The sequence below is a fragment of the Diceros bicornis genome, chromosome 7 (assembly GCF_020826845.1).
Source record: "Diceros bicornis minor isolate mBicDic1 chromosome 7, mDicBic1.mat.cur, whole genome shotgun sequence".
NCBI lineage: Eukaryota > Metazoa > Chordata > Mammalia > Perissodactyla > Rhinocerotidae > Diceros > Diceros bicornis.
Genome location: NC_080746.1, coordinates 17839579 through 17855705, shown reverse-complemented (window position 1 = coordinate 17855705; position 16127 = coordinate 17839579). Strand labels below are relative to the sequence as shown.

The 16127-nt window shown below is 54.0% G+C and overlaps 1 protein-coding gene across 2 annotated transcripts; it reads left to right on the top strand.

Moving 5' to 3' along the window:
* Positions 1–3578: 3578 nt before the first annotated feature.
* On the top strand, positions 3579–15399 carry ABCG4 (ATP binding cassette subfamily G member 4). Of its 2 annotated transcripts, none has more exons than XM_058545031.1 (14): positions 3579–3816; positions 7610–7727; positions 7843–7975; positions 8112–8162; positions 8376–8521; positions 9658–9781; positions 9907–10021; positions 10215–10357; positions 11232–11330; positions 11556–11724; positions 11817–11917; positions 13058–13216; positions 13378–13496; positions 13649–15399. In XM_058545031.1, exons 1-14 carry the CDS (start codon positions 3579–3581, stop codon positions 13872–13874), a joined length of 1941 nt encoding a protein of 646 aa, XP_058401014.1. In that variant the 3' UTR covers positions 13875–15399. The 2 variants fall into 2 exon arrangements, with proteins under 2 accessions (XP_058401014.1, XP_058401015.1); XM_058545032.1 differs by lacking the exon at positions 3579–3816 and adding an exon at positions 6338–6912.
* The last annotated feature ends 728 nt before the right edge of the window (positions 15400–16127 follow it).

The following is a 16127-nucleotide window of genomic DNA, read 5'->3' as shown; positions in this document are numbered from 1 at the left end:
TGGATTTGGTCCCTGGATCCGTGACACTAGTATCACACTAGATCCATCACATCTCATTCTTGTACCTAACATCTCTGAGCTTCAGTTTCCTTATTTGAAACACGGGAGGATAATACTGACCTCATAAAGTTGTCGTGAGGACTGGTTAGACTGTTCAGTCGACTGATATCTATTAACTATGTTTTCTGTGTACAAGTTCTGGGAATTCGGGAGAAAGAGACAGACCTAGCTCTTTCCTCAGAGATCATATCTCTATGCTGGGTGCTTAGCATATAGTATGAATTCAATAGATGTGGTTTCCCCTCGGCTAACAAATGGGAGAGTCTTCCGGGGGAAATGAAGTGCCCCTGAACCATGGTAAATCTGACCTGGAGAGTAAGAATGTATGCTCTATTCTTGAGATAAAAAATCGTCATCTATTACTAAGCACTTGGACACTTGAACCTCATAAGAACCTTTGGAGGCAGATATGCAGGATTTTTATCAGCCCCATTACACGGATGAGGCTCAGAAAGGTGGAGAAATTCGCTTAAGAGTACAGAACTAGAAAGAAAGAGTGCCAAGGTTAGAATGCAAATCTCTCACTCCAAGTTCAGGACATGGAAGAAGATGTGTTCACAAAATGAATAGGGGATGTCCTAGAGAATGAGGAGGGCTGTCCCAGGGAAGAGAGAGGCCTTTAGTGGGTGCATAGCAGATGTTCTAACCCAGGGAATGGAAGGTTCATCCAGGACAGTGGCTCAACATTGCCTAGCTAGTGAGACCAGCTGGGGAGCTTTTAAGAATCCTAATGCCTGGGTCCCACCTTAGAGGTCAGAAATAACTGATTTGGAGTGCTCCCTAGACACCTTTTGAAAGTCCCCCAAGTGATGCTCTCAGCCAAGCCTGAAGACCTCTGCTCTGGGACATGGGGTATGAATCCCAGTGTGGAAAGCTGATAAAAGACTTGGAAATGTTGGTCTCTGAAGATGGGGAAGCCTATCCTGAGGAATGGGGGACAGGGTGTTCCTAAGAAAGGGGAGGAAATTTTCCTGAGAATTGGAAGGTTGTATGCCAGCGAATGGAGGGGGATGTCATTAAGATATGGAGGTTATCTTGGGAGAATGAAGATCCCGTTTAGAAAATAGAGGGAGACAGTCCATTGGGAATAGGGTTCTGACAGTCCCTGTAGCAGAACGGATAAAAGCAAGGACTTTAGGGTTCAAATCCTACTCTGGTACTGACTGAATGTGTCCTCTCTGGCACATTGCTTAACCTCCCTATGCCTCAGTTTCTTTGTGTTTAAAGAAGGCTTGTAATACCTGCCTCATAGGGATACTGTGAGGATCGAATGAGATAATGCCTGGTCCATAGTAGTTGCCCAATAAATGCAACTGTTGGGGATGGGAAGTCTATAAGCAGTGCACTGGAAGTTAACTTGGAGAATGTAGGCCCCATCTGGAGAATGGAAACGTCTTGAGAAATGGTGGTGATGTGGGGCATGGGATGGCGGAAAGAAGGGAGGGCTGGGTCCAAAACCCACATAAACTTCACAGTTACAGGGTGAGGCCTGAAGATGTCCAGCAGGGGCCGCCAGCCTCTGGGCTGTAGAGAGGCTGGAGGGGTGCCGGACGAGCAGGGGAGAGGTTTGACCGCTAGTAACCTCTCAGCTGCTGCAGTAGAGAGAAGCCCCGGTGGTGGCAGCAGCAGCACCAGCAGCCTCCCCTCCCATCTGTCTCTGCTGTGTGACAGGTGGGAACTTAAAAGCTCAGGTCACGTGTCTCAGCTGGTTAACCTACTTACCCCTTGAAGACTGGGGCTAGGGCAGGCAGGGGCCAAGAGAAATTACCTGAGAAAGGGGCAGAGCAGGGGAAAGCCCAAGAGTACTCTGGGAACCCACGTTTGAAGGCTTGTGGGGTGAGGGAGAAGATGCCCAAGGCTGTGTCTGAGCCCTGTGCATGCCCTGGCACACATGTGTCTCCAGCATTAGGCATGTGCCTGTCTTAAAGGCTGGAATTTGGCTGGGAGAATAAAGGTTTCTACAGTCGGATCAGGCTAAGCTCTGGGTACCACTTTAACCTTGGAGCTGCCTGTGAGCTCCCCCAAAGCAGCCACCCTCTGTCCCTTCTTAACTAGTCTCCTCCCCCTTAGGGAGGGAAAGTGTGGGGAGAATGCTGGGGAGGGGGAGGAGGATGTCCCAGACTCTGGCTTTCAAAGCCTTTTTATCTAGTTTGGGGATTCCCTGGGGGAAGCCTGAGCTCAAGGGCCAGAACTGGAGGGAAACTGAAGGCAGGGGGTGGGCGTGTGGGGAGGTGGTGCAGACAGGCTGACAGCTTCACAATCCCTCCAGAGTGGTGGAATCTGCGCCCCAATCCCCTCCCCCCAGACACTCACACCATTGTCTAGTCTGTAATCCAGGGACCTGTCCCCGCTGAGTGACTTCAGTTCTCCTTTCCTCATCGCCTCCAAGTCGGCCCTTCCCTGCCAACCCCCAGTCCTTGGTCCCCAACTGCGCCCGCTCAGGCCCCCGCGTCGCCGGCGCTGCTCTCCTCTTTGCCACCCTTGTTCCCCGCGAGCTACGGGGCGGCGCGAGCCCTTTAAGAACAGCAGGACCGGCGAGCAGTAGCTGGGAGGAGAGCGCAGTCGCCCGGCGGGCTCAGGAGGACACGGCGCTGAGGACCAGGCTCAGGGAACCGGCTGTGCGCAGCCAAGCCGTGTCGGGGCGCGCCCCAATCGCCCCTCCCCAACCTTGTCATCTCCTCCGAACTGAGGCCGGGGGCCCTCCCCTGCTGCCCGCTCCGCCCCGGTCCCGCCCCAGCCCTGGCTGCCGGGACCGGGAGCCGGGACGCGGGAGCTGCAGCCGGAGGCAGGTAAGGAGGGCCCGGAGTCTCCATCCCCGGCTCGTGGCAGCGCTAAGCATCTTGGCCCCGCACCGGCCCGGGGGCGCGTCAAGGTGACTAGGCATGCGGGAGATGGGAGGGGGGTGAACCCGCCATGGGGCGCTTAGTTGGCCGTGGGGGTCTTGAGTCCCGGCGGTGCACCTGTCTTTGGGGAGAGCCCAGGGCGCGCGGGCCCAGGGGCGCCGGCGGGAGGGGCCGCCCGGGGTATCGCGCCCAAGGATGGGGAGGCGGACGTAGCGGGAGGCCCAGAGCCTCCTCTTCCTTCGCCTTCTCCCTGTCCACCCTGTGCTCACCCTGCTACCCTGACCTCCTAGCGGACAGCCTCCGCCAGCTGCCCCTTCCTTCCTCCCGGTCCCCCCAATCATCCAGTCCCCAGGGGCTGCTGGCCTGCGGGGTAAGGAGATTAGAGCTGCCGCGGGGAGGAGGCTGCCGCAGAGGGCTTCGAGGGGCCCGGCTGGGGCCGGGGCTGCCTGGGACCGAGGAGAGGTTGGGACTGAGTGTTGCTGCGCCGGGAGTTGGGGGCGGGGAAAGGCAGATGCTCGGGCAGTGGGAAGTAGGGTGCTCCCAGTGGGGGATCTGCCCTGAGAAGGAGGCAGGGAGTGGGGGCGGAGGCAGCATTAGAAAGCAAGGGATCTTCGAGCCGGGGCTCGGGGTCTGCCCCGAACTGAGCAGGCCATCTCTCTGCAGGCCGGCCGCGTGATGGCGGAGAAGGCGCTGGAGGCCGTGGGCTGTGGGCTAGGACCCGGGGCTGTGGCCATGGCTGTGGCGCTGGAGGACGGGGCGGAGCCCCCGGTGCTGACCACGCACCTGAAGAAGGTGGAGAACCACATAACCGAAGCCCAGCGCTTCTCCCACCTCCCCAAGCGCTCAGCTGTGGACATCGAGTTCGTGGAGCTGTCCTATTCCGTGCGGGAGGGGCCCTGCTGGCGCAAACGGGGTAGGGAGCAGCCTGGTGGGAGTGTGGGCCCCCGAGGAGTTGCCTCTTCGGGGAGCATGAGGCCTGGGTGTCCCCAGTTCTGCACGTCCTGCATGGATGGGCCCTGTGGGAACACTAAAATCTCAGCCCCTCCCGCACCATGCACACAGATGAGGTGCCAGGGTCTGTGCTCCCCCCACACCTGTGAGCACTATGGGACACTAGGTTGGCTTGGTTATTGAAGCTTCCCTCTTCTAAGTTGACACTATGACCTCTGGTCCTTGAGGGGTCCTTGAGGAGTTTTCCGTCTTTATTTTTAGGTAGAATTCCTGCCTTTGAGGGCTGGTTTGAGAAAGTGGGGGGCTGTGTGGCAGGGATTCTCCTCAGTGGTTAGCAATATCCTCCAACCTATAGAACACTGCTAATTCTAAAAGACGTTCTCATTCCTGTCACCCTACTTCATCCTTGCCAAAGTCCACCTAAGCAGGGAGGGTGAAGGTTTGCCTGGATAGATGACATCCCGTGTTACTAATAAGGAAACTGAGGCCCAGGGAGGTTGAGTAACTTGACCAATGTCACACAGCTACTAGGTTGCAGAGCTGGGACCAGCACCCAGGATTTCCAGCTCTCCGTGCATTGTTCTTTTTTCTCTCTTAACTTCCTGGTACAGCATTCCCATCTCCTCCTCTTTTCTCCATCAGGACAGGTCTGGAGCTCTGACTTCCTTTGAATCCTGACCATACCCTGCATCTCCTGCCCTGGGCAGCTTGAGCTGGGAGTAGAGAAGCGGGTTTTTTTTTTCCCAGAGCCTGGGTGTGGGTGAGGGGTGGAGCTGGGACATTGTTCTCTGAGCTTTAAGAAAGAAGTCTGGGGTGCATCAGAGCTGGGCTGAGCATGAGCTGTCTCTGCATTCCCCACCCTCATTCCCATGAGGGACCAAAAGGTCACAGAGCCTGAGCCAATGGAAACTGAGGCATCTTGGCTCCCTGCCCGGTGCCCTATCCTAAGCAGCCTCTGGGCCCTGAGACCAGCTCTGGGCAAAATGAGGAGGCAGCTGTTATTTCCTTAGCCCTCTCATTTCCTCACAGTTTTAAGGAGAAATGAAGATAAAAAGGAAAAGTGGCTAGATGGGCCAGCTCTTTGGTTGCTTCAACCCACCAGCCACAAATTGGCACCCCTGACCAGGTCCTTCCCTCTGACCTCGCCAGCCCCATTCTGCTCTACTGTCCATTTTGCTGCCTCTTCTATCACTTGCCCCTTTCTCTGCCCTCTGTCCTCCTCTCTCTGGCTTCTCTTTTCACTTGAATCTCTCTCGCCTTCTCTGGAGGACAGAAAGCAAACAGGGGTAGTCAGGGAGGATAAAGAGCCCTGGGTGTGGAGAGGAGTGAGGGAGACTTGTGCCTTTCCCAGGTATGGAGTTGTCACCAGTCTCCCCTAATTATATATGATGTTTCTTGTTTTTCAAAACATGTTCCTATTAATTATTATTAATCTCACTTAATATTTACAATAGCCCTATTATGTCCCTGAGAGGTGATATTACTATCCTTATTTTATAGATGAGGAAATGGAAGCCCTAAAGATTAAGTGACTTGACAAAATTGCAAAGAGAGTTACTGATTGAGGCAGAACTACAACTCTAGTGTGTCTCCATCCCGGAGGCCTGGCAGACCCCTTCCACGCTGAGGAGGAAGCCCAAAGATGTGGGTTCCTAGCCACTTGTAAGGTGTGTGGCCTTGGGCAGACTGCTTAGCCTCTCTTGGCCTCACTTTCCTCATCTGTGAACAGGGGTGATAAGAATATCCATTGCACAGGCTTGTCGTGAAGCTCAGGTGAAATGTTATCTGTGAACATGCTCTGCAAAAGGCCAGTGTAAGATGATATTTGTATTAGGCGTCAGTGTTCGATCTAGTGCTTGGCTGTGATTAAATGAGGGGAAGGTTCATCATTACCAATTTCTTCCTCTGCAAAATTATCACTCCCTGTGAGTGGCTCTGAAAGGCATATGCTGGAGTGTACAACCACACGTCTTTCTGATGGATGGTGATGAGGGCTGAGGCAGAGGGTTGGAACCCATGACTTCCCCTTTCCCAGTAAAGAACTTGCTGTGTGACCTTGGGTGACTCACTGGATGTCCCTGGGCCCTAGTTGCCTCATCCATGTTGCTATAGCAGCAACTGAGGTCATGAGCTTTGTAAACTGTAAAGCACCATCCAGGCAGTTGGAGTGATCAGGACACTACAGTGGGCAGCAGCTGATGCCCCTTCTGACCAGATGTGTCTGCAGTGACCGCTGGATGCTGTGGAGGGAGGGTGAAAGATCGCATTCCTTCACTGTCTCTGCTAAGGAGGGAGAGTGGAGAGGAAACTGGGCTCTGTGGGGGTCGGAGGAGGGTCGTAGTGAGCAACGTGCCTAGTGGGGATTGGTGTTCCTACCTCACTGAGGCAGGTCTGCAAGCATAGCAGGAAGGCCTGCCTCACTGGCTTCCTCCCTCCTCTCCACCCCTCCGTTTCACCAGGTGACTCCTGTAGTCGCTGCCCTCTACTCCCTGGATTGTATTACATATACGGTCTTGTATGGCAGAGCTTTTCCTCCCAAAGTCTGCAGAGCCTCTGCCTTCTTCTTCCACTTTGGAATGCTGCTCATCCTTCAAGACTTAGCTCAATTGGCACCTCTTCCATGAAGCCATTCCTGATTTTCCCCTTGCCCCTCCACCCTCATCAGTTCCATTTTCCATATTCTTGTTGCACATTACTTGTACTTCTGTTATAGTCCTTATTTTATCTTCAGATCCATAGACGTTTTCCATCTTTTTTACCTAGTCTGTGACCTTCTTGAGAACAGGAACTGTGTCTTCCTCATTTTTTTTGTCCAGTGTCTGGTACAGAGCTTGGAATGTAGTAGATATCAATAAGCATTTGTCAAATGGGATTAATAATAAAACATCACTTTTTAAATTGCATTCTATGTGCCAAACACTGTGTCATATGCTTTACATATTTTATCTCATTGAATCTTTATAACAACCCTATGAGATAGGTACTATCATCCTCATTTTACAGATGAGGGACCTGGAGCTCAGAGAGGTTAAGCAACTTGCCCGAGGTCACACAGCTGGTAAGTGTGGAGCCAGAATTTGAACCTAGATCCACTTGACTCCAAACCGGTGCTCTTAATGCATATGCCGCCTCCCAATGAGGGAATGAAAGGTGAGATTTGACTGGGCCATGTTAGGGGCTGCAGAGACAAGCCTGGTGGGCAGAAAGAGCACAGTAAAGAAGGCTTTTTCAGAATGAGGCCAAAGCTCTGAAAACACACACTCAGCACAAACACTTATTGAGCACCTAGCACATGCCAGACAGTCTGCTGAGGTTACAAAGATGAGTAAGACACAGACCCTGCCCCCAAGGAGCTCACTGACTAAGAGGCTCAGGGAGGGGGATGAGGGACAGCACATCAAGTAACAAACATGCTGGCATATGAGAAGTGCTGTGGGAACGCAGGGGACAGAGGGCCCGCTCAGGCTGATGGTTGGGAAAGCCTTCCTGGAGGGGGTGAGCGGGCAGCTGCTGGGTTTATAGAAGAGGAACAGGGTGTTCTATAACCTTGACCCTCTCTCCATGCCCATCCATGAGATGGGGAGGGGGGCGGGTTTCCTGTGGCCTTCAGGAGAGTATTATTATCACCTCTGGTACTTTAACATTAGTAGTGGTCATTTCAAGGGGGACCCTAGGAGCCGTGGCTGCTCCTAAGAGTTCGGGGTGCCTCTGTTCACTGTAGCCCTGATCAAAAGCTCCTCCCTCCCTCACTGCAGGGTATAAGACCCTCCTCAAGTGCCTGTCGGGTAAATTCTGCCGCCGAGAGCTGATTGGCATCATGGGCCCCTCAGGGGCTGGCAAGTCCACATTCATGAACATCTTGGCAGGATACAGGTGAGGACAAGGCTGGGGTGGAATGGGACAGGACCCAGGAAGAAAGATCCTCTGGGGAGCATAGAAAGTGTTCTGAAGTGGCCTTGACCCCCATCCCCAACCTATGTTCCTGCAGGGAGTCTGGAATGAAGGGGCAGATCCTGGTCAATGGGAGGCCACGGGAACTGAGGACCTTCCGCAAGATGTCCTGTTATATTATGCAGGATGACATGCTGCTGCCACACCTCACGGTGCTGGAAGCCATGATGGTGAGGGCTGGATGGCCATCTCCTCCTCCCAGCTCCCCCCCTTCCGTCTGCTGTCCCCATCTTTCTCATAGGCTAAGGGGTCAAGGCAGTGCCCCCCTCCCGCACATATCTGACCCACCTACTCTCTGGGCCTCAGGTCTCTGCTAACCTGAAGCTGAGTGAGAAGCAAGAGGTGAAGAAGGAGCTGGTGAGTGGGGAAGGGGAAGGGGAGGGGACAGGACAGGACAGCTGCCCTTTTTGGTGCTACTGAGTTCTGGGGCCCTGAGTTGGGGCGTGGGAGAGTGGCGGCCAAGGCTAGGACAATGGACTTAAGGGAGATGCTTATTTAAATTGGGGCGGTGCCTGGGGGGAAGCAGAGACTCTGGAGCTGACGTGGGGTGGGGGGGTGGGTCTGGGCCAGGTGACAGAGATCCTGACGGCACTGGGCCTGATGTCCTGCTCCCACACGAGGACAGCCCTGCTCTCCGGGGGGCAGAGGAAGCGCCTGGCTATCGCCCTGGAGCTGGTCAACAACCCGCCTGTCATGTTCTTTGACGAGCCCACCAGGTAGTTCTTCCCCTCCTTTCCCACCAGGATGCCCCCTCCGCTCAGCCCTGAGCCAGGGCTGGAGGCTGAATCTGCTCCACTGCTGGAGACCAGAGCCTGTGTTTGCAGCCTCCGGGGGTCAAGATATGGGCTCACTCCTCGTCTCTATCCCTGCCAATCCTGTTAGTGTAGCAGCCCCATCCTTCACCCAGGCAGAAATCCCCATGTCCTCCTCTGTGATGGATGCCTCCCTCTCCTCCTCCCCTACAGCCAATCAGTCACCAAGTCCTGCTGATTCTATCTCCTTTTTTGATCTCTCAGATTCGCCCCACCCTCATCCCTGGTGCCAGGGCCTAAGTTCAGGACATCATCAACTCTTGCCTGCATTTCTGCAACAGACTCCTCTCTCCTTGTCTCCAGTCTCTCCCAGCCAATCCTTCCTCCAAATTGCAGCCCAAGTGAACTTTCTGAAAGACAAGTCTGGCAATACTTGCTCCCCTGCTTAAAAACATGCACTGATTCCCATATGCCCTCAGAGTAAAGTCAGAGGACTCACAAGGTCCTGGTCGGAACCTACTTCTCCAGCCTCACATCTTGCTTCATGCTGTCTTGTATTTTACGCTCTGATAATAGTGAATGGCTTATAATTCCTTAGTCAAGCCATGTGTTTCATGCCTCTAAGCTTTGCACATGCTGTGTCTTCTGCCTGGAATGCCCTTCACCACCACACCTGCCTTTCCACCTTCACCTGGCTTAGCTCTTTCTTCTTCCAGACTCACTTAGGAATCTTCTCTGATTACCCTTCAACAACCTTGTACTTCAGAGCTGAATCCTCCCCCTCTTTTTCACCCCATGTTTCTATAGCATGTTCCACATTATCTCAAATGATCTGTGTGCCTATTTTTCTCTCCCTCCAGACCAGAGTCTATGTCTTACTTATTCATCATTGTAATCCCAGGCATTCAACAGGTGCTCAATATATGCTTGTTAGACCGAATGGTGCTCTGGGCTTCTTAGTACCTCCAAGTCCTGAATCATACAGTGTGGACAGGAGGTAGGGGTGGCCAGAGTGACCCCCTTCCTGCCAGCTCCATCCCCTTCATAGCAGCTGTTCCACCTACCTCACCCCACCCCCATGGTGGCTTCTCTCTGGACAGTGGTCTGGACAGTGCCTCCTGTTTCCAAGTGGTGTCTCTCATGAAGTCCCTGGCCCAGGGGGGCCGTACCATCATCTGCACCATCCACCAGCCCAGTGCCAAGCTCTTTGAGATGTTTGACAAGGTGAGTGTCTCTGGACCTCAGTGATGACTGGCCTGTAATGGGGACAGGGAAGGGGGTCAGGAGAGGTCCTGGTGGGACCTGCCTGGTCCACTGGTCCTGTTTTCCTCACCCTTCTCTTTCCTCAGCTCTACATCCTGAGCCAGGGTCAATGCATCTTCAAGGGTGTGGTCACCAACCTGATCCCCTATCTGAAGGGGCTCGGCTTGCACTGCCCTACCTACCACAACCCAGCTGACTTCAGTGAGTGGGGCCCTGTTGGTAGGGGCTGGGATATGGTGGTGGGTCAAACCTGGGGGCTTGGGTCATGTACTCAGGGCTCCTGGGGGCAGAGATCTCACTGTTACCTGCCTTCCCCACACACCCAAGAAGGGGCTGGCTTGCCTTGGGCACCAAGGATAGATCTTAGCTGACCACTCCTCTTTGTGCCCTCCAGTCATTGAGGTGGCCTCTGGAGAGTATGGAGACCTGAACCCCATGCTGTTCAGGGCTGTGCAGAATGGGCTGTGTGCCATGGCTGAGAAGAAGAGCAGCCCCGAGAAGAACGAGGTCCCTGCCCCCTGCCCTCCTTGCCCTCCGGTGAGTAGGGGAGGAGAGGGCAGAGAGTGGAAAACGAGGGAGGGGAGACAGGACCATGGCCCTGCCGAAGAGGCTGTCCCCCAGAGGCGTCACAACCACTGGGTACTAGGAAGAACCCAGGACTTGGACTAGATCTACTATTAACAGCTGTGTGGCCTTGGGCATGTTATGTAACCTCTTTGAGCTTCGGCTCTCTTGTTCATTTATTTGTTCAGGAAATTCTTACCGAGCATCTGTAGTGTGTTGTCCTCAGTGCCGGCAGTGCCATTGGTAAGCAAGACAGATGTTGTCTCTGGGCTCGAGGCCATTGTGGCTTACTGTGATCTCTACCCTGGAGGTGGTGAGACTTCCTCACAGGGTTATTGGCAGGACTAATTAGATCATCACTTAAGGCTCTTCGCAGTGTAGCTGGTACAGATCAGTGCCAGCTCTCTTCCTTAAATGAGATACTATAGCCCTTGAAAACTGGAAGAGTTAGTTATTGCTGTTGTTGTCATCATTATTATCATTGTTCAATAATATTATTGTGAAACTGGTGGCATACAGGTATTATACCCTTAGGATAAATGCTTTTCTATAGATTAAAGAGGAGAAGTGACTGATCTCCTAGTAGCCCCCACAGGTGTCCTTGACTCCCTTTCCATCTCCTCCCTCTGAAGTTTTTACCCCTTCTTGTGTCTCTCTCCGAATCTTGCTCTGATTCGCTCCCCTAAGGCTAGCTTCTAGGTACACAACTCAAGGGTGGAGAATTCTCCTTCAGTAGACCTGAAGGACCCCTGCCCTGGGGAAGGGCTCAGGAGTTTTCCCACTCACTGAACTGGGTGCACAGTGGATGGGTGGGGTAGGCTCACTTGATCCAATTTCCTCTCCCCAGGAAGTGGATCCCATCGAAAGCCACACCTTTGCCACCAGCACCCTCACACAGTTCTGCATCCTCTTCAAGAGGACCTTCTTGTCCATCCTCAGGGACACGGTGAGGCATCAAGTTGGGGGAGAGGAGGCTGGCATAGGCCTGGCTTTTTGGGACATAGGATCCCAGCAGCTGGGATGGGGATGGGGTCCTTCCCCCAGCAGCCGCACCAATGCACCTGTGGGTTTATGTGCCTGTGAGGGCAGCTCCGAGTTCCTACCCCAGTGTGCCCTGCCCATCCGTGGCCTTTGACCCCTCCCCTCTCCTCGTGGTGACCCCCTCGCACAGGTCCTGACCCACCTACGGTTCATGTCCCATGTGCTGATCGGCGTGCTCATTGGTCTTCTCTACCTACACATCGGTGACGATGCCAGCAAGGTCTTCAACAACACTGGCTGCCTCTTCTTCTCCATGTTGTTCCTCATGTTTGCTGCCCTTATGCCAACTGTGCTCACCTGTGAGCTGAGCTGCCCTGGGCGTGGGGCGTGGGGCATGGGTTCTGGGACCTGGGGTGTCAGCCAGCTGTGCCTAATTTGCCTGTGTCCTCAGTCCCCTTAGAGATGGCAGTCTTCATGAGGGAGCATCTCAATTACTGGTACAGTCTCAAAGCATATTACCTGGCCAAGACCATGGCTGATGTGCCCTTTCAGGTGAGTCTCTTCCTCCCACCTGCCCAATGCCTCCCTCTTGTCCTGCTCCTTCCATCCTTGCTTGCTTGCCTCCCTCAACCTTGTCCCCTGCCATCCTTTCCATTACTTCCACTCACTTAGCAAATAGGTAGTAAGTACCTACTGTGCACCAGGCTCTGAGCCAGGCACTAGGAATACAGCAGTGAACAAGATGGACATCGTCTTGACTTTGTGGAACTTATGGTCTAGTGAACTGGTTTGACATCTAGGAACTGACGACAAACCAAACAGAAATAATGAAAATAATAACCCTACAAATGACTCTCTAAATCTTATTCAAGGCAGTAGCGGATAGTGTCAGCTCTGGAGCCTCACTGTGCTTGTTAGCTGCAAGACGTTGGGCAAGTCACCCAATCTCCCTCTGCTTCAGTGTCCCCATCTATAAAATGGAATGATGATATTATCTACCTTGGGGTTGTTTGGGAGATTAAATGAGTTAATACATGTAAAGTACTTGGCACATAAATAAATGTTAGCTGTTTTTTGTTGTTGTTGTTGCCACCACCTCCCCGTTCCAAGCATGAGGGCCACCAATAATCCATAGGGCACCATTGTGCAAATTAGAAAAAGGTGCCCCTTCCTCAGGGTGGACGCGGCACTGTACAAGGGGGCATGGCTTAGTGAGAAGAGCACTGCTGGGCCTTGGCCTCTGGTCGCCTCTTGGTTGGGTGCCCTTGTGCAGGGAACAACTTGCATGACTGCACACAGTGGGCTCGGTCCCTGCTCTCCAGGTTTTGATAGCTCAGAGGGGGACAAAACGCTCTCATATGTAGATTAGTTAATTAACTGTATAAGGAATAAGCTGGTCCAGATGAGAAGGATTTAGAAGCTCAGAGGACAGAGAAGTCACCATGCCTGAACTGGTCAGTATGGGCCTAATGGAAGAAGTGAGACTGGAAGATGAATGAGGTTCATATAGCGAGGGAGGAAGGGGACATGTGTCAACCTAGGAGGACAGCATGAACCAGAGCGTGGAGGCAAGACTAGGCGTGGACACTCTAGGAATAGCTGTTCTAGAGGTCCTGCCTGGGCGGAGTGGAGAGTCTTGGCCACCATGCCTCTAGCTCACAGTCTGCTGCCCAGCCCTGTGCCCCTCCCCAGGTGGTGTGCCCGGTGGTGTACTGCAGCATCGTGTACTGGATGACAGGCCAGCCAGCTGAGAGCAGCCGCTTCCTGCTCTTCTCAGCCCTGGCTACCGCCACAGCCTTGGTGGCACAGTCTTTGGGGCTGCTGATCGGAGCTGCTTCCAACTCCCTACAGGTGGGAGGGCTGGCAGGTGGGGACCCCTGAGAGGGGTCTGGTGGGAGGAAGCAGGGGCTGGCACAAAGAGTGGGATGGCCCCGAGGAAAACCCTGGGCTCCCCAGTCCTATGTCTGTCAGGTCACTCCTGTGACAGCTTGATCCACTTCTCTCCCCTCCAGGTGGCCACTTTTGTGGGCCCAGTTACCGCCATCCCTGTCCTCCTGTTCTCTGGTTTCTTTGTCAGCTTCAAGACCATCCCCACTTACCTGCAGTGGAGCTCTTACCTCTCCTACGTCAGGTCAGTGCTCCTTCCCTCACCATCTGCTCCTAATCCTCCCTGCAGGAGGCCATGCCCCCAGGGATGAGAGACTTGCAGCTGGGCTCTGGCATTTGCCCAGGGAGCAGTGACCCTATGCTCTGTATCCTGCCCTGATGCCCCTCTTTGCCTAGGTATGGTTTTGAGGGTGTGATTCTGACCATCTATGGCATGGAGCGAGGAGACCTGACCTGCTTGGAGGAACACTGCCCATTCCGGGAGCCACAGAGTATCCTGCGAGCACTGGATGTGGAGGATGCCAAGCTCTACATGGACTTCCTGGTCTTGGGCATCTTCTTCCTGGCCCTGCGGCTACTGGCATACCTCGTGCTCCGTTACCGGGTCAAGTCGGAGAGATAGAGCCTTGCCCTGGCCTGCGCCCCAGCCCCTGCAGCAGGAAGCCCCCAGCCCCAGCCCTCTGGGACTGTTTTAACCTTGTAGACTCGGGCACTGGTTGCTGGCGCAGCTGCCCTCCCCTCTCTCGGCTCCTTCACAGGCTGGCTGTGAACTGCGGACTGTGCTCCCAGCCTTGGCCCCGGGAGCAGGGGCTCCAGCCCTCCCTGCCATGCCCAAGAGTCTTCCCAAGTCGATGCAGTTTGTAGCTTCCTCCCCACTCTCTCCAACATCTGCATGCAAAGACCACTAGGAGGCTGCCACCCTCCTTCCAGCCGTCCGCACCCTCCTCTGTTGTCTGCCTGGGAGCTCCAGGCTCTCCAGGCCCCTACTTACAACTGACCAAAGTGGCCCCTCTGGGGGTCCCCACCACACAAGTGTTTGTAAACTGGGGTGTTCTAAGGTTGGGGTTCCAGGGCTGGGCCCTGGTGGAGTCCCATGGAAGTCCCATTTGGATGCTGGAATGGAGCAGGGAAGGACTCTGGAAGTCTCTTCCTCCTCCTCACCTTCTCCCCACCCCCAGACCCTCGTTGATTCGGACAATCTGCTGGGACAGAAGCTGGGTTTTCTGTCTGGGTCATCCCTCCCAATCCTGGGGATTGGAGAGGCCTGGGGCCATGGGATGCCACATCTCCTGTCCCATCACCCTTGGTGGGGGCAGGGCCTGGTGGCGCCTCTGCAATAATGTCTGTGTTTCTCTCTCACCTGCCACTGGAACTGGAGAAAGCACTTTATTCTGGGGCATGAGTGGGAGAAGACCCAAGCCTCCTTTCTCTGCTCCTGTGGCATGGTCCTGCAACGCTCCCTCCCTTCTCCAGAGTTACAGGCACATACATGGGAAGAGGCAATCTCAGCCCTACACACACTCACCGTCCCCTATGGCTCAGAGGAAGAGTGATGGTGGCATGCTGGTGGTGGGTGCTGCAGGGAGGGCAGTGCCAACCTCCTCCTGGGGATCCCGTTTTGACTCTAAGGATGAGGCTGGTGCAGCCCAGGGTGTCTCCAGGATCTGCAGGTGTCTACCCCCCAGTCTTCCCTCCCTCCCAAGCCAGGGGTGGCACAGAGCACTAGCTCCATGGAGTTCAGGACCCAACACAAGCACAAGCACGGGCATAAGTTGGCCTTGGCCACTGCCACCCCATGGACCTTCTTTTGTGCATCCAGCTGGCATTCTTACTCCCCACTCCGTCCCCAGCTGCTTGCTGCTCAGTCAAACTCCTGTCCGTGTCTCACCACCCGCTTCCCATCAACCAGGGTGGCCCTTGGGCATCAGAGCAGCATGCCCTGGGTACCAGGGTGACAGACACACCTAGAGCATGTCTGGCTTTCCTGGTGGGTCCAAGCTCATTCTATTTCTGAGTTCCCTACCCCCCCAGGCTCTTTCTCCCTTGTTCCTGGGCACATACCTCCCTACCATCCCGCACCCTGCCTTGGATTCCCCCCATGATGCAGAGATGCCAGTTGTATTTGTGGGATTTCACCCATTATTAATAAAACCTATATTTATACAGTATGCAGTGTGTAAATGTATGTGGGTCTGGCACCTGGTACCATGGGCTGTGAGGGGTCTTCAAAGTGCTTGGCAAGATGTCTGTGAGATGTTGGCTCAGGGCCAATCTTCCTCAGCAAAAAGAGGAAGATTGGCAATAGATGTTAGCTCAGGGCGAATCTCCCTCACCAAAAAAAAAAAAAAAAAAAAAAATCTGTGAGCTTTAGGGAGCCTGTGGCAGGGGACGGTAAGTTCTAGGTACACGTCAGGCTAGTGAATGTGTATCTCATGAAATATCGGTATCATGCTTTACATCTTACAGATACTTCATGTTCATTACCTCAAGGGACTCTAATGCTGACCCTGTGTTATCCCTCATGACAACACATTTTGCAGATGAGAGAACTGAGGCTTGGGTTAAGTAACTTGCCCAAGAACCTTCAGCTGACAGAGGTGGAACCAGGCCTGGGAACCAGGTCTTCCGCCTCCAGACTCCTTGTTCTCGGTGTTGGCCAGAGATGTTGCTCATGGTGAATCTGCAAGCTGCATATGGGTGCCCTGTGTCTGCTGCAAGAGTATGTTCTTGCCTGAGTGATGCATGACTCTCTCTTCAGAACTCACTGAGCCCCAGTTGTGCCTATGGAGGGGGGGAGGTTTGTGGTCATGAAGGGCAGTGAGAAGCAGGAAAGACCCTGGAAGCTAAGTCCTAGGACGAGAGTGGCAAGGACCTC